At 41.5% G+C, this 16,518-nt stretch overlaps 1 protein-coding gene across 2 annotated transcripts in view; it reads right to left on the bottom strand.

Annotated features, from left to right (window-relative positions):
• The window catches only part of LOC107756416 (RNA-binding protein Musashi homolog 2-like), a 91,686-nt gene that overhangs the window by 16,116 nt on the left and 59,052 nt on the right, over nt 1-16,518 (bottom strand). The window contains exon 6 of one of the 2 annotated variants that reach the window (XM_016573529.1): nt 13,525-13,715. The exons of the other annotated variant lie outside the window; for it this stretch is intronic. Coding sequence (XP_016429015.1) covers nt 13,674-13,715 — 42 coding nt within the window. The 3' untranslated portion in view covers nt 13,525-13,673. Of the gene's footprint in view, nt 1-13,524; nt 13,716-16,518 lie in introns of those variants that run through there. 2 annotated transcript variants of the gene reach the window in all.

Here is a 16,518-nt window from a genome sequence, read left to right as displayed (position 1 = left end):
TATAGATAGATATATACACACACACACACACACATGTCAACCTTTGTGAAACATGACTAATCAACACTGGCGTGTGCATGTGACTATACATAACATTTCTAAAGGAGCAGTTTACATCACTGTGGAAAAAAAGATCTCTGTGACATTTTGTGTCTGGACAGCCATGTTTTTCCAAAAGGCTTAAGTAGCCCTGATCAATGGTCGCCCTCTCTGAGTGATTAGTTTAATCCCACCTGTGGTGTTCAAGGACTAAAACCATCAGAGAAGCATTTTCACTCAAGCTAACCAAAAAATCCTCCACATATGTTCGACCCGGGTGGTTATTTTCAGCAGAAAGCTTCTCACACAATCTGCACGACTTAAAACAAAGACAGGGGCTCAATAACAACAATAACTTTGAGTTGTACACATAATTACGTTTACATCGAAAGTATTTAGCAGACGCTCTTATCCAGGGTGACTTACACAAATGTGCTTGAGTTTCACATATAAGAGTGTTGTGATCAACAGATGGCAAGAAAGCAATTTAGACTTTTAAATGTTAGGAAAAGAAGTGCTTCCTGTACAGACATGAATGAAGAGCTGAGTAGCACAAGTAAAGCTAATTCAAAATGGCTATAAGTAAAAAGGTGCTTTTAACCAATCCTTGTTCTTAACATGTCCATGTTTTCGTTAAACAAAACTAAAGCACTAAACAGTCAGTTTCAACTCCAGTAATGTGACACAGGTTGAATGCATTTTAAGAGAACTTCTAGGGTGGGCTGAAACACGCTAGCAGGACTGCTGCAGAGCCTAAAGCACATGTTCATAAACAAACACACACACACACACACAAAGAGCCCTGTTCATCCATGTGTGACCTGCCTCTGCACTGCTGTAGGGGCTGGCTGTAGTGGGAGTGTTTTTCTCGGTTAAAAAACGCCTCTCTGAGTGCAGTGCTGCTTTTCAGCGGCGTGTCCTCACCTCTCTGAAACACTCCATTACTCACATCCAGCCTCGCTCGCACACCGCGACACACCAGAGCCCCTTGCCTTCATCAGGCACTGCCTCTGTGACCCCTGGCCCAGATAGAGCCACTCTGTTGGGCTGTGACATGAGAGGGAACCCACCCCCCCTTTCTCCCTCTCCCGCCGTACTCACCTGCTGAAGTGACGCCATGGGTATATGAGCTTTCGTACACAAACACAGTCTGTGCTTCACGTTTTACATACAGACTTTGCTGACAAAACATGTGCCTTGCTGACTAACTAAATGAGTGTTTTGCCTCCATCCTAAAATACACCCTTCAATGCTCCATCAAGGCAATGTGGGTTTTGGTAAATAGTCGGTTGTAACTAAATCCATAAACGCTACACAAGCATGCACTTGGACAATTGAACAAGAAACAAGTACTTGAGTGGGCAAAAGAATGGGTTTGCACAACCTGTTTGAAAACAGTCATTTTTATATATACAGTGGGTACGGAAAGTATTCAGACCCCCTTAAATTTTTCACTCTTTGTTATATTGCAGCCATTTGCTAAAATCATTTAAGTTAATTTTTTTTCCTCATTAATGTACACACAGCACCCCATATTGACAGAAAAACACAGAATTGTTGACATCTTTGCAGATTTATTAAAAAAGAAAAACTGAAAAATGCTCAGTATTTAGTAGAAGCACCCATTTGATCTAATACAGCCATGAGTCTTTGGGAAAGATGCAACAAGTTTTTCACACATGGATTTGGGGATCCTCTGCCATTCCTCCTTGCAGATCCTCCTTGCATGCATTATCTTTGCGTAATATTAAAATTGGTTTGATGATCTGAATCTTTTAAGTGTGACAAATATGCAAAAAAAAAAATAAAAACAGGAAGGGGGCAAAAACCTTTTCACGGCACTGTATATAAATATACATATATATATATATATCTCAGTGGTGTGTGGTGGTATTCTGAAATGAGGATGCAAAGTCCTCAAAGGTTTTTTTTTTTTATCAAATGTAAATTCATGTCCTAGTCCCATTTTCTTGGTTAAATAAACATTACAATAAACACTTGAAGAGTTCATTTGCAAAAACCGATAAAAAAATATGAGCTGATTGCCGTGCATTATTCTCCACATATAGCGCGATCTGAACCATAAACACGTTTTGTCAAAAAAGCCGGTTTTGTCCACTTTCAAGGCATCACGAGTTCACGTTTTACTGCAGAAGCAGACAAGCGCCCTTGTTGTTTTTGAACAGAAGCCGATAAGTCAATTTTAGCGAATCAGCGCGCTGTATTCAGGTCAGGTGACAAGGCTACTTTCACTTTGAAAAGACGTGCTAGCTGAGAGGAGTTTCGTCAAAGCTGACTAAAAGTGATCGAGGATGGATAATTTCGATGAACTTGATGAACCTGTGATATCTTCTTCAGGGCGAAAAAGGAAAATAACAGCTGAAACGTTTTCACGCACGGAACCTTGCAAAAGCAGCGCGTTACAATGGTTAGGGATTAAGTTATTATTACTTAATCAAAACAACCCAACTGCAGTTTGATTGATATTACTTGGAATGCGCAGTAAAAAAAACGTGATTTCTGGAGAAAAAAATTTTTTGTTTTTTGCAAATGAACTCTTCACTTACACTATCAGAAAAAAAAAAGAATAAGAAAAAACAATTATATTTTATATTTTTACATTAACAAAGTAATCAATAATCTGTTTATTAAAGTTTATAAAAGTATGAATCTCATCAAGTTAGTGTTTTTAAGCATTTTACATTCCAAAATAATAACTCAAGGCAGTAACAATTTAAACAACATATTTCACTTGTGAACTTATGTTCTGCTATTCTTTTTAATAGTTCACTTTTAACTATTTTTGAATTTTTCTGATCATCAGTCAGCAAAGCTCTGTAAAAATTGGTCACAGAGACAGAGATTTACTTTAAATTTCACCAAGCTGATTACTCACTAAAATCTCCCACAGATCATGTTTTCAGGCCATTTTAAGTCTTATTTTGAAGTTACAAAGTGTTTAATATTTAAATGTATGAGTTGTTTACTTACTTTCTTAAATTAGTCTTCCCATTAACATCATTATATTGTTCATTCAGACTAATTTGCGAACGTGCACATGAACACAAGAGGCGGGATTTATCACATGAACCAATCACAGCCAAACATATCCAATCATATCGTGATGGAGGCATTGTCTCCTCTCACATGATTTCCCCCCATTCATTCTCAATTCAGCAAAGTCAACGCACGCTTTAGGGGGTGTTAAAACTCAATGGGCTCAGGGGAGGCGAGAGAGACATGGACTCCCGCTGTTACTTTAACTGCTGATGTCGCTGTTGGACAATGTTTCTTTAGAAAACGAGTGATATATATTTAGTAATACTGGCTGTGTTTTATTTTTGTACTACATATTTTTTCTCATCCAATATTTTGAGGAGACGCTGCCTCCCTTGCCTACTCTGAGGAAATGCCCCTGATATACCGTATTGTCCCGAATATAAGACGATGTTTTTTTCTTGGAAATACATCTGAAAAAACACGGTCGTCTTATATTCAGGGTCTAGACTTTGACATGTCAATATACACCCACAACAATAGGTGACGCCAAATACGCATAAAACGAGTGTGCCATGAAATACGTAATGTAATGCGTGTTGTAAAGATCGCGAGTAAAAACAAAAGAAAAAGAAAACCTTACAGCTGCATGAATCCTGACTGTCACGTTAGCATGATGGGACCAAACTCCCTTTGTGATTTTAAAACGCAAGACAGTACCCAGATTTGAAGACTACAGTAAGATTTAACTTCTACTGTTAATAAGATGTTGGTAGGCTACTATTAGATGGATAGCCTAAATGTCCTAATTCAGATGGGCTACCAGTTTTTTTTATTTTTTTTTATGGTATTTTGATTGGATGAACATTTCTTGGTCCTACGCCTTCCACAGAATATATAAATACTATTAGATGGATAGCCTAAATGTCCTCATTCAGATGGGCTACCTGTTTTTTTTTTTTTTAATGGTATATCAAAAAGGGTATTTTTTTTAAATGTGATTGTTGGTACATTTTACCAGTTTTTACCATACTTTCAAAACAAAAATTTAAATAGGAAAAATATGCAATATGAAAATAATTGAAGACAAAATGTGTTTTACTGAGAAAAAACAAGATTTGTTTTTTAAAAAGCCTTTTTCCAAAAGGTACATCTGGAAAAAGGGGGGTCGTCTTATAATCAAGGTCGCCTTATATTCGGGCCAATACGGTATATATATATATATTAGGGATGCACCGATGTATCGGCCGTCGAGTGTTTGTTAAAATCGGTATCGGCCCCAAAAAATCCTATCGGTGCTTCCCTAATATATATATAATATTCAAATTTTTTTTTTAAATATTGAAATCTACTTTGTACTTTGTGATCAACAAACAAACTTAGGGCTGCACGATAAATCGCATGTAATTGTCATGCGCATCTCGTCAGTAAAGCTGGTTCTGTGATCAGTAGTAAATCTCCGCATCACGTGCTTTCAGATGGAGCGGCATTTAATACACAGAGCCAAAGATCACTTACAAGCTACGCAATATCGCGTTCATAATCGCAGATGAATCGCATTCGATTATGAACGCGATATTGCGTAGCTTGTCAGTGTAAGGGTTTTTATTAATGCCATTAATGTTTTTGTTAATACAGTGAATAGCACTAGTCAACTAAATGAATGTAACATGCAAAGATAAATGCACTTTTGGAAGTTAAATGTAAGGGAAATGTCATTTTGGAATTTCTGTGGTCTAATGTGATATTGTTGTTGATGTTCTTGTTCATGATGACATTTTATTTTATTGTTATAATTAGTTTATAGCATTAACAAGATGACCCGTTGAATTAATTTTGGGAGCGATGACTGATTGAATGTATTTTTAGCCCAGTGCCTGTATATAAGATTAGTATTGACCAAGTTCAGAGGCTGTCATATGTGGATTATCCTGCTGTGCAAATTTGGGTTAACTATTTATGAACTATATAAGGTCATTATGCATTAGATTCCTTATGCTGGGTACACACCATAAGATAATCGGGCTGATTTTGGGCCGATTTCTCCCCTTCCGACAATCCTAGGTAATGTCCCGATTATCTCGATGGTTCTAAAGATTATCTTATCAGATTTTCCTGTGGTGTGAGGCAATGGTGTAGTCTAGTTTTTTGTAGTGAGTATACTGTGATTTTTCCCTCCCAGCCTCATACTCACCCGTCCCAGAGCAGCACCTCATAAGCACCACCACACTCACTAAACAGGGACTAAATGCTTACTTTGATTTTTAGGAGCACTTGTGCTGCTAATTTGAAAAAAATTAAAAATTAAAAAAATTAGGAGCATAGAAAAAAAATTCAGGAACACCTTCTGAACAATAACAAAAATTAGCCTTCCCATTACGAAGTAATATTGGACTCCTTAAAGTGATCTACAGGGGCATTTTTTTTCTAACTTTATATATTGTGACGAGTCGGCTGCCTCCCCCTAATTGTCAGCATCACCCCGTCCCTCTGGCGGCGTGTGATGGGGCACACCTGAACCGAATGGAGCCTCATCACCGCCGCTGTTTAAATGCCGAGCGCGCCTCTCCTCAGGAGACCGGTCTCTTCCCCGTGCATGCACGCTGGTGTCCTTGTGGGTCCAGGAAGGGTGTGTAGAGGGACTCCCGTGCCGCCAGAGTCGGGAGCTACCGGACCCGCGGTCCGGACGAGAGCTGCACCCGTACGCCTGCCCATACCATAACCCCACCGCCACCATGGGCCACTCGATCCACAACGTTGACATCAGCAAACCGCTCACCCACACGACGCCATACACGCTGTCTGCCATCTGCACTGTACAGTGCAAACCGGGATTCATCCGTGAAGAGAACACTTCTCCAAAGTGCCAAACGCCATCGAATGTGAGCATTTGCCCACTCAAGTCGGTTACGACAACGAACTGCAGTCAGGTCGAGACCCAAATGAGGACGACGAGCATGCAGATTAGCTTCCCTGAGACGGTTTCTGACAGTTTGTGCAGAAATTATTTGGTTATGCAAAAAACACCTTTGGAGACGGCTTATGGTAGAGAAATGAACATTCAATTCACGAGCAACAGTTCTGGTGGACATTCCTGCAGTCAACATGCCAAATTGCACGCTCCCTCAAAACTTGCGACATCTGTGGCTATATATATATATACATACATATATATATAATAAAAATAAACTTTTTATTTCATTTGTGTTTAACAATATGTAGGCCAACTAGAGGTAATGTAGGATCCCATGATCATTTGGATATATCAGCTTCCCTAGAAGCTAGCTATAAATGTGTCAACATTTTAACTAATGTTAACTGACATGCTCAGCTGGTTTCTCTTTAAATGTTTTGCTCAAATGTAACAATGTCCTGAAAGACATAACGTACCATATAAGAACTGTTTTTGATAATGCTCACTATCGCACTTTGCTTAGCTAGCAGCATTCAAGTATGTTTTGGGCCAGCAGCTAAGTCAATGTAGAGGCGTAGAGCTGGAAACTAAGTAAACCCCATAATCCTTCTTATATCTACCTCCTCAATCAATTAAAATGCTTTATGTGCACATTTGGCGCTCTCCTGAGGTGATCAATACGCCTTTAAAGGCATTACGAACATGAAACGCATCATATCCCTTTCGCAGCATTTTGATTCGGAGGTTCTGGGAGTTGAAATCCATTCTGCTCAAACTCCCTCACTTCCCCAGAGAAGTGAAAATGCGACGTGCCTCTAATTTAACATCTGTCACACAGTGATATCAGCTGGGGGATAGAAAGAGAGAGAGAGGATGAAAAAATGACTTTGAGAGTTATTTGAACTCAAACAGGCTGGCTGCTCTAATTAATAAAGACTCGCACAACACGACGGAGCCCATGATCAGTTTACACAGTAAACAGGCCAATGGTCCTGCCTTAGCCAGATAAGGCTTGTTCAAACCGATTTCAAGTGCAGCCGTCATCGGCCGCGCTTTCTCTCTCTCCCCACCTCTCCTTCACTCTAATAGGAGCCATTAACGAGGGGCAAAACCCTTTTCTCGCGCACTCGGATAACGGTTCTGTATAATTGAAGCCGCGGAATGGCTCTCCATAACTGGGATTTAAATGGCACGGGTGCAATATTTGGATGAACGATTTGCTGAAGGCTCCCACTGCTTTCTCAAGCCTCACTGCCCCTGCGCCATATTTCAATTCCGTTTAGAGCGTTCTCAAGGAGCAGTGTCCAACCGTCTGCCCTGGAACACGTGAAGATGTTCTGCAGGAACTGGCTCTGATAAACGTGGTGTTCTCTTGCTGGAGGAAGCGTGGTGGATTCCACCCCCCCTCCTCCACCTCCTCCCTGCGCCCGACTGCCAAAGGCGTAACGGCATCATACTTGAAACACACACACAGATACAAAAGTATTGCATTAAAAAGCAGCTCTGCCGCCACATACATCGGGTTCTACTTGAAAAGCCCTCACTCCTTTATCCGGGAGAGCAGCTCCTCTTTTGTTCTGCATAAATGCCAATTACCTAATTCTCTCTAGCATGCAAATCAGATGAAATGAGGGCACGGCAGATTGCCCATGGAGCAAGGCACCGTGCCGTTTCCACAGTGACAGGAAGGGTACCTTTTGGGACACTTCTCTACTTAACACTTTAATCAAGCTCCATTTAGAGGCAAAAAATTTAATAGATTTTTTTTTTTTTTATTGTCACTCTCACGTGTCACAGCCGTCCACTCCGGAGAACGACCTTGCTAATGAGGGGCGAAGGGCATCCGGTTCACCTCTACAGGACACCACTCGGCCCCTGTGAATACTAATCACAGCAACAAAGTGAAGGTTAGACGTGGAGATGTAACAGAGTTTGTGGGTGGCGAGCGGAAGGAAGGAAAGAAAGAAAATAACTCGACAAATGGACCATGGAGCATTCGTGGCATAAAGCACTCCTGTGTAGGAGTCAATGGAAAAACATTCCTCTTTTCCAACATACAGCAGTCTTTTGTTATCTTAAAATGTTATTGACACCTCACTTAAGTGGCATCTGGTGGATAAAACGCATAGGCATATTTTGACGAAATAATCTGATATAACTGCTGGCATTTAGCGAGGCATTTGGATAACAGAGAGGGAGGATTGTCATAGCGTGAGAGAGAGTGAAAGCTAGAGCCATATATAACTGATATAATGGATGGCTGCTGTTATATACTGTATATCAGAATCAGAAGAATCAGAATCAGAAAGAGCTTTATTGCCAAGTATGTTTGCACATACAAGGAATGTGTTATAGTGTCACAAGCTTCCAGTACACGGAGACAACAACAACACACAGATAATAAAAATAAGATGTGAATAAAATACACATGCATAAATATAAACCACAAAAAAAGAATAAATTGTATGTACAGGTGTGCTATAGATAGAATAGGAATAGAATAAAATAAAAAACAGCTGAAAGCCCGGGAGACTCAACGCGCTGTCCGGAATGGCGTCATTCAGCCAGGTTTCCGTGAAACACAGAGCAGCAGAGGATGAAAAATCCTTATTTGTCCGGGAGAGCAGAAGAAGTTCGTCCGTTTTGTTGGGTAGAGAGTGGAGATTCGCCAGAGGGATGCTAGGCAGCGCCGTTCTGAATCCGCTCTTCCTGAGCTTCACGAGCACGCCAGCTCTCTTCCCTCGTCTGCGCGTCCTGAAGCGCATGATCAGCGCAGCTGCTCCGCTAACTACAACGTTCAGCAAAACGTCCGAATAAACAAAATCCGGTAGAAGATTGTGTGGTGTGTTCTGCCGAATGTTCAGCAGCTCATCCCTGGTAAAACTGATCGTGTTTGAGAAACAAAAAACAGGAAAAACGAACAAAAACAGTACAAACACTGGAGAGCTAAACACTGAGGCTGCAGTCTGCGGCGCCATCGCATCGCATTCTGTGATGCGTTTCATGTGATCTCCCCAAAGAGATATGTGCCTAACCAAAGAGTTTCCAACTGCTTCTACGCCAATTAAAAGTGACGTGACTTCAGCGGTCTTTAATCTTTTGCTTTGAAGACATTATTGAAAGCTTTCTGTGCAGTGTTGGTAGTGAGAAAGCTATTTTCTGACCAAACGCAGCTGGCATGCAGCGGACAGGCCACGTGTTTTGTTCTGCTTACAACGCTGCGATGTGCAGGTGCTTTTAGGCGTCATACAAGGCAAATTTAAGTGTCATTGTGTGTAAATTCACACAAACACAGCCTTTGACTCTTCAACTACATGTTCTATGAGATTTTTTTTTAATATGAATGATTTATTGTGAAAGAAAAAGAGCAATTAATATTCAGGCAAAGAGTTAGTGTTTACGCCCCCCATTTGCTCCAACCTCGAAAAGTCATCCATCAGCAATACACTTCACATAGAGAGCCATGGACAGGGAGCAGCTTATTACCACACCAAGAAGACAGAGATAGAGATAGAGATAGAGAGCTAGGGAAAAAGAGGGAGAACAGGATTATTGAAGCATACATAGTCTTCTGTAACACTGGACATTAGGTCAGTTGTCAGTTCTACTTATTTAAAGGTTAGCCTACAAAAACTCTGATCCGTTTAGCATTTAGCATCATCTTTTCCTATATTTTCTAACATTTTAAAAAACTTCGGCTTTAATGGTAATGGTATATTAATGTTAATGGAAAGCAAAAACACAAGTACATATTTGTCCTTAGACAAAACTGTTTTGTGTTGACACTAGGCTAACAAGTAACGACAACATGCGCTGTGTCTTTGTTTAAAACTATTTTCGACGACGAAATAGAGCAAAATCAGACAATAGTGTTATAGTCAGCAATCACAAATATGATGATGATCGGGTCAGTCGCACTGGTGCTCCTAAAAAAATGTCATAGTCGCAAATGCGACTGAAATGGTCGCACTGTAGAGACACATGCTGTGTGGTATTGGCGTTTGGTATCGGGGCATTTTAACGAGTACGAGTACAGGAGCTCGGTATCGGTGCATCCCTATCATTTATTAAACAACTCATATTAGTGAACATGTAACTACGGATGACTGACACCACTTGTCAATTGACAAACCTGGTCAGGTAAATGTCATACCTACACCATCTGGATTTTAAAAAATTATTTAATAAATTAATTAAATTTTATATTATATTATATTATAATAATCATAATTACTATAATAATTATTATTATTAATATTGTTATTATTAGCAGTAGTAGTAGTAGCAGTAGTAGTAGTAGTAGTAGTAGTAGTAGTATATGAACCTATACACACACACGTTATATACGTATGTATAGGCCAGGGGTGGCGAACTCCGGTCCTGGAGAGCCGCAGTCCTGCAGAGTTCAGCTCCAACCTTAATAAAAACTCACCTGCCTGAAGCTTTCTAGTAACCCTTCAGGCCTTGATTAGCTTGTTCAGGTGTGTTTGATTAGGGTTGAAACAAAACTCTGCAGGGCTGCGGCTCTCCAGGACCGACGTTCATCACCCCTGGTATAGGCTATGCATTTTAATGCAGTTCATGTTTACCAGGCCCTGGATATATATATATTTATTTGTTTAAATTTGTTTGTTTTTTTTGGATGACTCTTCAAAGGGTGAAATAAAATTAAAAGGGTGAAATCATCTAGAAATTGTCCATCCACTGATGTGAGGCTTGGAAAAGTTTGGACTACCGCTTTTTCAACAGTTCTGTGCCGCGTGCAATGGCCATCTTGGCTGCATTCTTTATTATTGAGGAGAGAAAGTTTTCCTGTATGCTGAGCGTCTCAGGTCGTCAGGTTAGAAAAGACTTCTCTTCCTCTCTTTATGCCCCACTGCGTTCTACCATGCCAATTGATTTTCCTGTCACTATACTTGTTCATCCCACTTAAAGCGCTTGTTGCCTATAGTGAATCTGTTGTGGCAAATTGTATCCTACAGTATCTCTCACCTAAAAGACACAGCTCCTGGAGGCAGAGAAAAACCCTTCAATAGACCTACATTATTCTAAGGGCCCTTCAATCTTACTTTTATTTTAATTGTGTCAGAAAGGCAATAAAAGACGAGAATAAATATTATAGATGTATTCTTCAGCTAGACCAGTCAGAGGGTTGCCTGAACAACTAGTCAATTAATCTGTCTTAAAGAAGCGCTGTATAATTAAGCATCTTTCAGGTTGAAAGAAGATGTACTCTTGTGTTTAAAAACTGGTAGATGGAGTGCAATGGAACAGGACTGAATACAAAAACAAATGAAAAATAAATGAATAAATAAATAAATATAGCCAGTGCTTATTTAATTTAATAGAAATATTATTATTATTTACAAATCATAAATGTATGTATAAATATATATATATTTTTTTTTTTTTTTAAATAATAGTAATAATAAAGTTAATTGTTAAACATCTAGTAGATCATTGTGACCCATCCCTACAAATTATGAACACAGTTGATTTATACATACAATAAACATGTAAAATGCTGTAAATACATTTTTAGAACGGCTCCAAATCTTCCAAATGAGCCCAAATGGACAACCACATATTTTCTCATTGAGATATCTCGAGGGAAAACTCAATCTCTCTCTCTCTGTCTCTCTCTCTCCCCCCTCCCCTCTCAGCAGTCGTCTTCCTTGGCAGGATGTCAGCCTGTTTCTGGCTCTGCTGGGGATCTGAACGCAGGCTTAGCTCAGCCACATTCTACCACATGTTTACCACCGCTTACCACACAGTGGCACAGAAACGCGTCGACACACCGTACTCGCAGCGCAGAAGGGCCGAGCTGACACCATCGCTTCTCCACTACGGCATCTGATGTCAGACGGCGCTCGAACGAAGGGCTAAGTTTAGAAAAACATAGCAGAGGAAGACAGCAGAAGACACATGATTCCAAGCACATTGTCAGAGAACCCCAGAGTGAAAAGGCCATTCTCTCAAATGTCAAGCTTTGGTAATAGGGGAAGAAACATCAGCCTGGGAGGCAGCGGTGTGATACTAGCTCGTTTTTCCTGTTGGGCTGCACTGCCGTTGTGCCCGGCTCAGCAGAACGGAAGACAATGCAGTTGTAAAGTAATATGTTCGAGAGCTCGGGGTGGACCTGAAGGGCACGGCCAGGTTCTACTGAAACACAGCCTGTAAATGCATCATTAGTGCTCCTCTAACAGCGCCTCTCAGGTGGAGGAGTACTGTTTGTCTTTGCGCTAGTCGGCGATTAAAGGCAAAACAGAATCTCTCACTCGTTTTCTGTCCGTGCTCCAGCAGAGCGAAGGGAGGGGTGCATCGGTTGGCTCGTCTCCCGGCCTTAAATGTTGTAAAAAAGCCTTTAAAAGCTCATCAAAAACAAAATCCGCACAATCACACAGGAGCAGGAGCTCGCTTAAAGCGCCGCTCTATTTGTCAAGCTGTTCGCTGAAACATTGTCATTATCTACAGCTGACACCATCGCTTCTCCACTACGGCATCTGATGTCAGACGGCGCTCGAACGAAGGGCTAAGTTTAGAAAAACATAGCAGAGGAAGACAGCAGAAGACACATGATTCCAAGCACATTGTCAGAGAACCCCAGAGTGAAAAGGCCATTCTCTCAAATGTCAAGCTTTGGTAATAGGGGAAGAAACATCAGCCTGGGAGGCAGCGGTGTGATACTAGCTCGTTTTTCCTGTTGGGCTGCACTGCCGTTGTGCCCGGCTCAGCAGAACGGAAGACAATGCAGTTGTAAAGTAATATGTTCGAGAGCTCGGGGTGGACCTGAAGGGCACGGCCAGGTTCTACTGAAACACAGCCTGTAAATGCATCATTAGTGCTCCTCTAACAGCGCCTCTCAGGTGGAGGAGTACTGTTTGTCTTTGCGCTAGTCGGCGATTAAAGGCAAAACAGAATCTCTCACTCGTTTTCTGTCCGTGCTCCAGCAGAGCGAAGGGAGGGGTGCATCGGTTGGCTCGTCTCCCGGCCTTAAATGTTGTAAAAAAGCCTTTAAAAGCTCATCAAAAACAAAATCCGCACAATCACACAGGAGCAGGAGCTCGCTTAAAGCGCCGCTCTATTTGTCAAGCTGTTCGCTGAAACATTGTCATTATCTACCGTGTTTAAGGAGCCAACATAAAAACAAATCAAGGTAGACCACGTATGGATTCATCAGCTGGATTTTTCTCAGCTGTGGCCTGACATCCGAGATAGCGCCTGACCTGTCAGGTCACCTGCACCTGGGCTGAACTGAAGTGACCCGTCCTGTCTAGACCTGAGGGAGGCGGCGAATCGGCTCATTCAGCAACTGATGCAGGTGCAAAAGGAAAGTGCTCGGCCAAGTCTCCCACACTCCCTTTAATAAGTTTTCTAACCTCTGCTCAGCAGTCCGGCCAGTCACTTGTCACAGGGAGTGTGATAATGGAAATAAAAATGGAGGAGAAGAGGCCTGAGAGGAGACAAAAGCTTTTATGGTAATGACATTGAGTTTAAGGAATGCTCATGACAGAAAGAAGGCCAACCACAAGAGAAAGACAAAAACAAAGCTAGAGACAGGAAGGTGCTGGAGGAGGACGAGAAGGAAGTAGCTGGGCAGGGCTCCACCTGCACTTCAGCTCATACTGGCCCTATGGGAAGACCTCCCTCACTCCTTATATAGACAAATCTGCCACTCTCCTTCAGACCCGCTGCTGCCCAGTGGGCCGTGACAGGGTTATTTTCAGAAGACTGCAGAGCCAGAGCTAGCTGCTGTCCAAAGCTGCTGAAAGACAAAGAGGAATTACCATGGTCACAAATGATGGCTAGTTACCTCTGAGGGTCTTTTTGAACATCTATGACATACAGGCAAGCATCACCATTACTAGTGCTCAAGTGGGTTAGCAGTCTTTCAAAACCTTGAAGTCTATGAATTAAACTTCACGTAACTCTCCCTGCACTGCTATGGACATTAAACTCGAACTGTGTGGCTTTTGGATCACTTAACTTAACAACTGGACTTAATTTTCACATGGCAGGCAATAAAATAGAGGAAAAAATACAGATGTGTGTTGATGGAGGGACCAGAGCCATACATAGGGATGAAAATATAATAATGACAATTTTAACATGGGCCAGTTAGTGGGCTACCCCCTAGATCACCTACCACCTAATTTTTACTAATAAGTTATGCATGTATGTATATATGAAAAAAGCACTTAGTTAAACTGTTAACCTTCAATAAAAAAATATATTATATGTAAAAATGATGTGAAAAATACTATTTTGTCTAAATATAATAAAAACATGAGTGTTTCAAAAATGTGTTTCAAATGCAATAAATGTAGGCATCCTAACATTACAAATGTATAAAATGAAAAATATGTATTCACAATTATTTAAACTTTTCAATACTTTAGATTAATAAGCAAATAAATTAAATAAGCATAAATAAAATTAAATGAGCATGCACAAATAAATATCCAATATCTACATACACCAAAAAATGTATTAAAAAAAACTCATGTGTACCAATATACTGTACATCTGCTAACCTTGACTAACATTCTAAGACAAAATGACAAATAATACGAGACACTGCTTCTATCCACAGCAAGAATACAATAATGAGAGTACTGCTCCTTAAAAATGCCAACTGTGAGAATATGTAGTGCATAATTGTTAACTTTCCACAATAAAGAATGCTTATTAAAGCACAGTATGCCAGGGTGGAGCCAAGATGCATGTGTGCTGAATCAGCAGATATGGGGGGAGGCGGGCAAAAGTGCTGATTAGTGGGAAAGCCATATGTTCCATTGACAGATTCCATCACGACAGAGAGCACGGCACCCCTGCGTGAGGGCATGGCCTCCTCTCTATGTGCCAGCCCCACTACCTGGCACCTTTCACAGAGAAGTAAAGACTAGCCAGAGGATTCTGACAGCGCAGGACGGATTGTGTTACCTATAGCTGAAAGGAGGAGGGGGATGAGAGAGAAGACGTGGTGAAAACAAGACAAAGAAAAAGAGAGCGTGAAAAGAAAATAGAGGGTTAACTGAGTACACAGCAAATGAACCACAACACAGCGGAAACGGTGTGAAAACAAGCAGCATGTCGGCTGGATTAAACCCGCCAGATGGAACACAGATGCGAGCCCGGACACAAAAGCACAATCACCAGCCGCAAGTTTCAGTGAGAGGACATCTTACCCCCTCGTCGTCTTGCAGGGTGGCAGAATCATTAACGTGCTAGAGCTTTTCACATGCAAAAAGGCACAGCAATGAACATGCTGCTAAACTTGCTGCTAAAAGCGAGGACGAGGACCTGAGTGCTGCTACCAGCGGGACCCTGACACCATCCCAAACCATCCATTCTCAAATAAGATCACTAATAATAAAAGGGGTGAATCTGAGCAGGTAAACGGAGAGCCAAGGACAGCAGGGTCATCAGCAGGTAGCGAAATCAGTGATAAAGGAGGAAAAGTTCATTTTTCAGCATTGTCCTTTGCCGCCCCCCGACCTGAGGCGCTTCTGACAGCGTTTATTAGCCTTAAAAGAAAAATGATGAGAAGAGCAAAAGGGTCGGCCAAAGGAGGGGGATCTGAAATACCTCATTTCACTCTGCTCTTGAGCCCAACTAGGATTTATCTACCAGGACGAGCCAATAAGAGAACTAGACGGTGGGGTGGGGCGACGATGGAGGGAAAAAGAGAGAGACATAGAGAGAAGAAATTGGGATTGAGAAGCGTGCATAATTCATGTGCCCATTACTAGAGATGATTTTGCACATCTTAAGAGAGAGATCAGAGTCATAATCTAAAATGGGCCCTGATGGAGACCTTACGAAGCAAGTATCAGAGGAGCACTCTGGAGATTCGAGTCTAGGTCTCTTCTGCGGAGCACGTCCCATTCTAATGACATTCAGCTCCTTCCCATAAGCCCCTGCCGCCGTGCTGCTTCCTCCCCAAGGGGGAACCGTTAAGGCCTCCGCATCCAAGCGGCAGCAACAGAGTAGGTGATTTTCCTAAAATAAAAATTAACTGGCCAATTTAGCGAAGGGAGGAAAAAAAACTCCCAGCCCCCACGCTCAATTATTCCTGGTCTCTTTGCACTTTTCCCCCATTCAGTCCCAGAATAGCACGGCATCCATATTTCAAGGTGGCAAAGCAGTGGAAATGATTACGTCAGAGTCCAGCAGGTCTATTTTCTCAGCTCCCGCTGCCTACGACAAGCCCACGAAGAACTTGGCAGCTGGCTTTGAAAAGCACAGCCTTCATCAAGAGACGTGTTCAACGGCTTTGAGGACTTTGATTAGATTTGGGTTGATATGACACTCGATTCGTACTTAGCCCATGGGCTCTCATTATACATTCTGCGTGTAGCGTTTCTGAGCAAACACAATGACGCCTTTCATTTATCCGAATCAACATTTCCTGCTGTAGGTAATGGATAAACCCCTAAGAATTCTCAAGTTGACTTCACTGCCCCTGGAAATGATCTATCTAAGAAACATCTGATATGTTGTTACCCTTGGCAATCATATCATAAACAGGAGGGTAAATAACACCCTCTCTGGCACAAGGAATTCTC

Source organism: Sinocyclocheilus rhinocerous, unplaced genomic scaffold (genome assembly GCF_001515625.1).
Source record: "Sinocyclocheilus rhinocerous isolate Xijiao unplaced genomic scaffold, SAMN03320098_v1.1 scaffold1152, whole genome shotgun sequence".
NCBI lineage: Eukaryota > Metazoa > Chordata > Actinopteri > Cypriniformes > Cyprinidae > Sinocyclocheilus > Sinocyclocheilus rhinocerous.
This window is presented reverse-complemented; position numbering and strand designations above follow the sequence as displayed.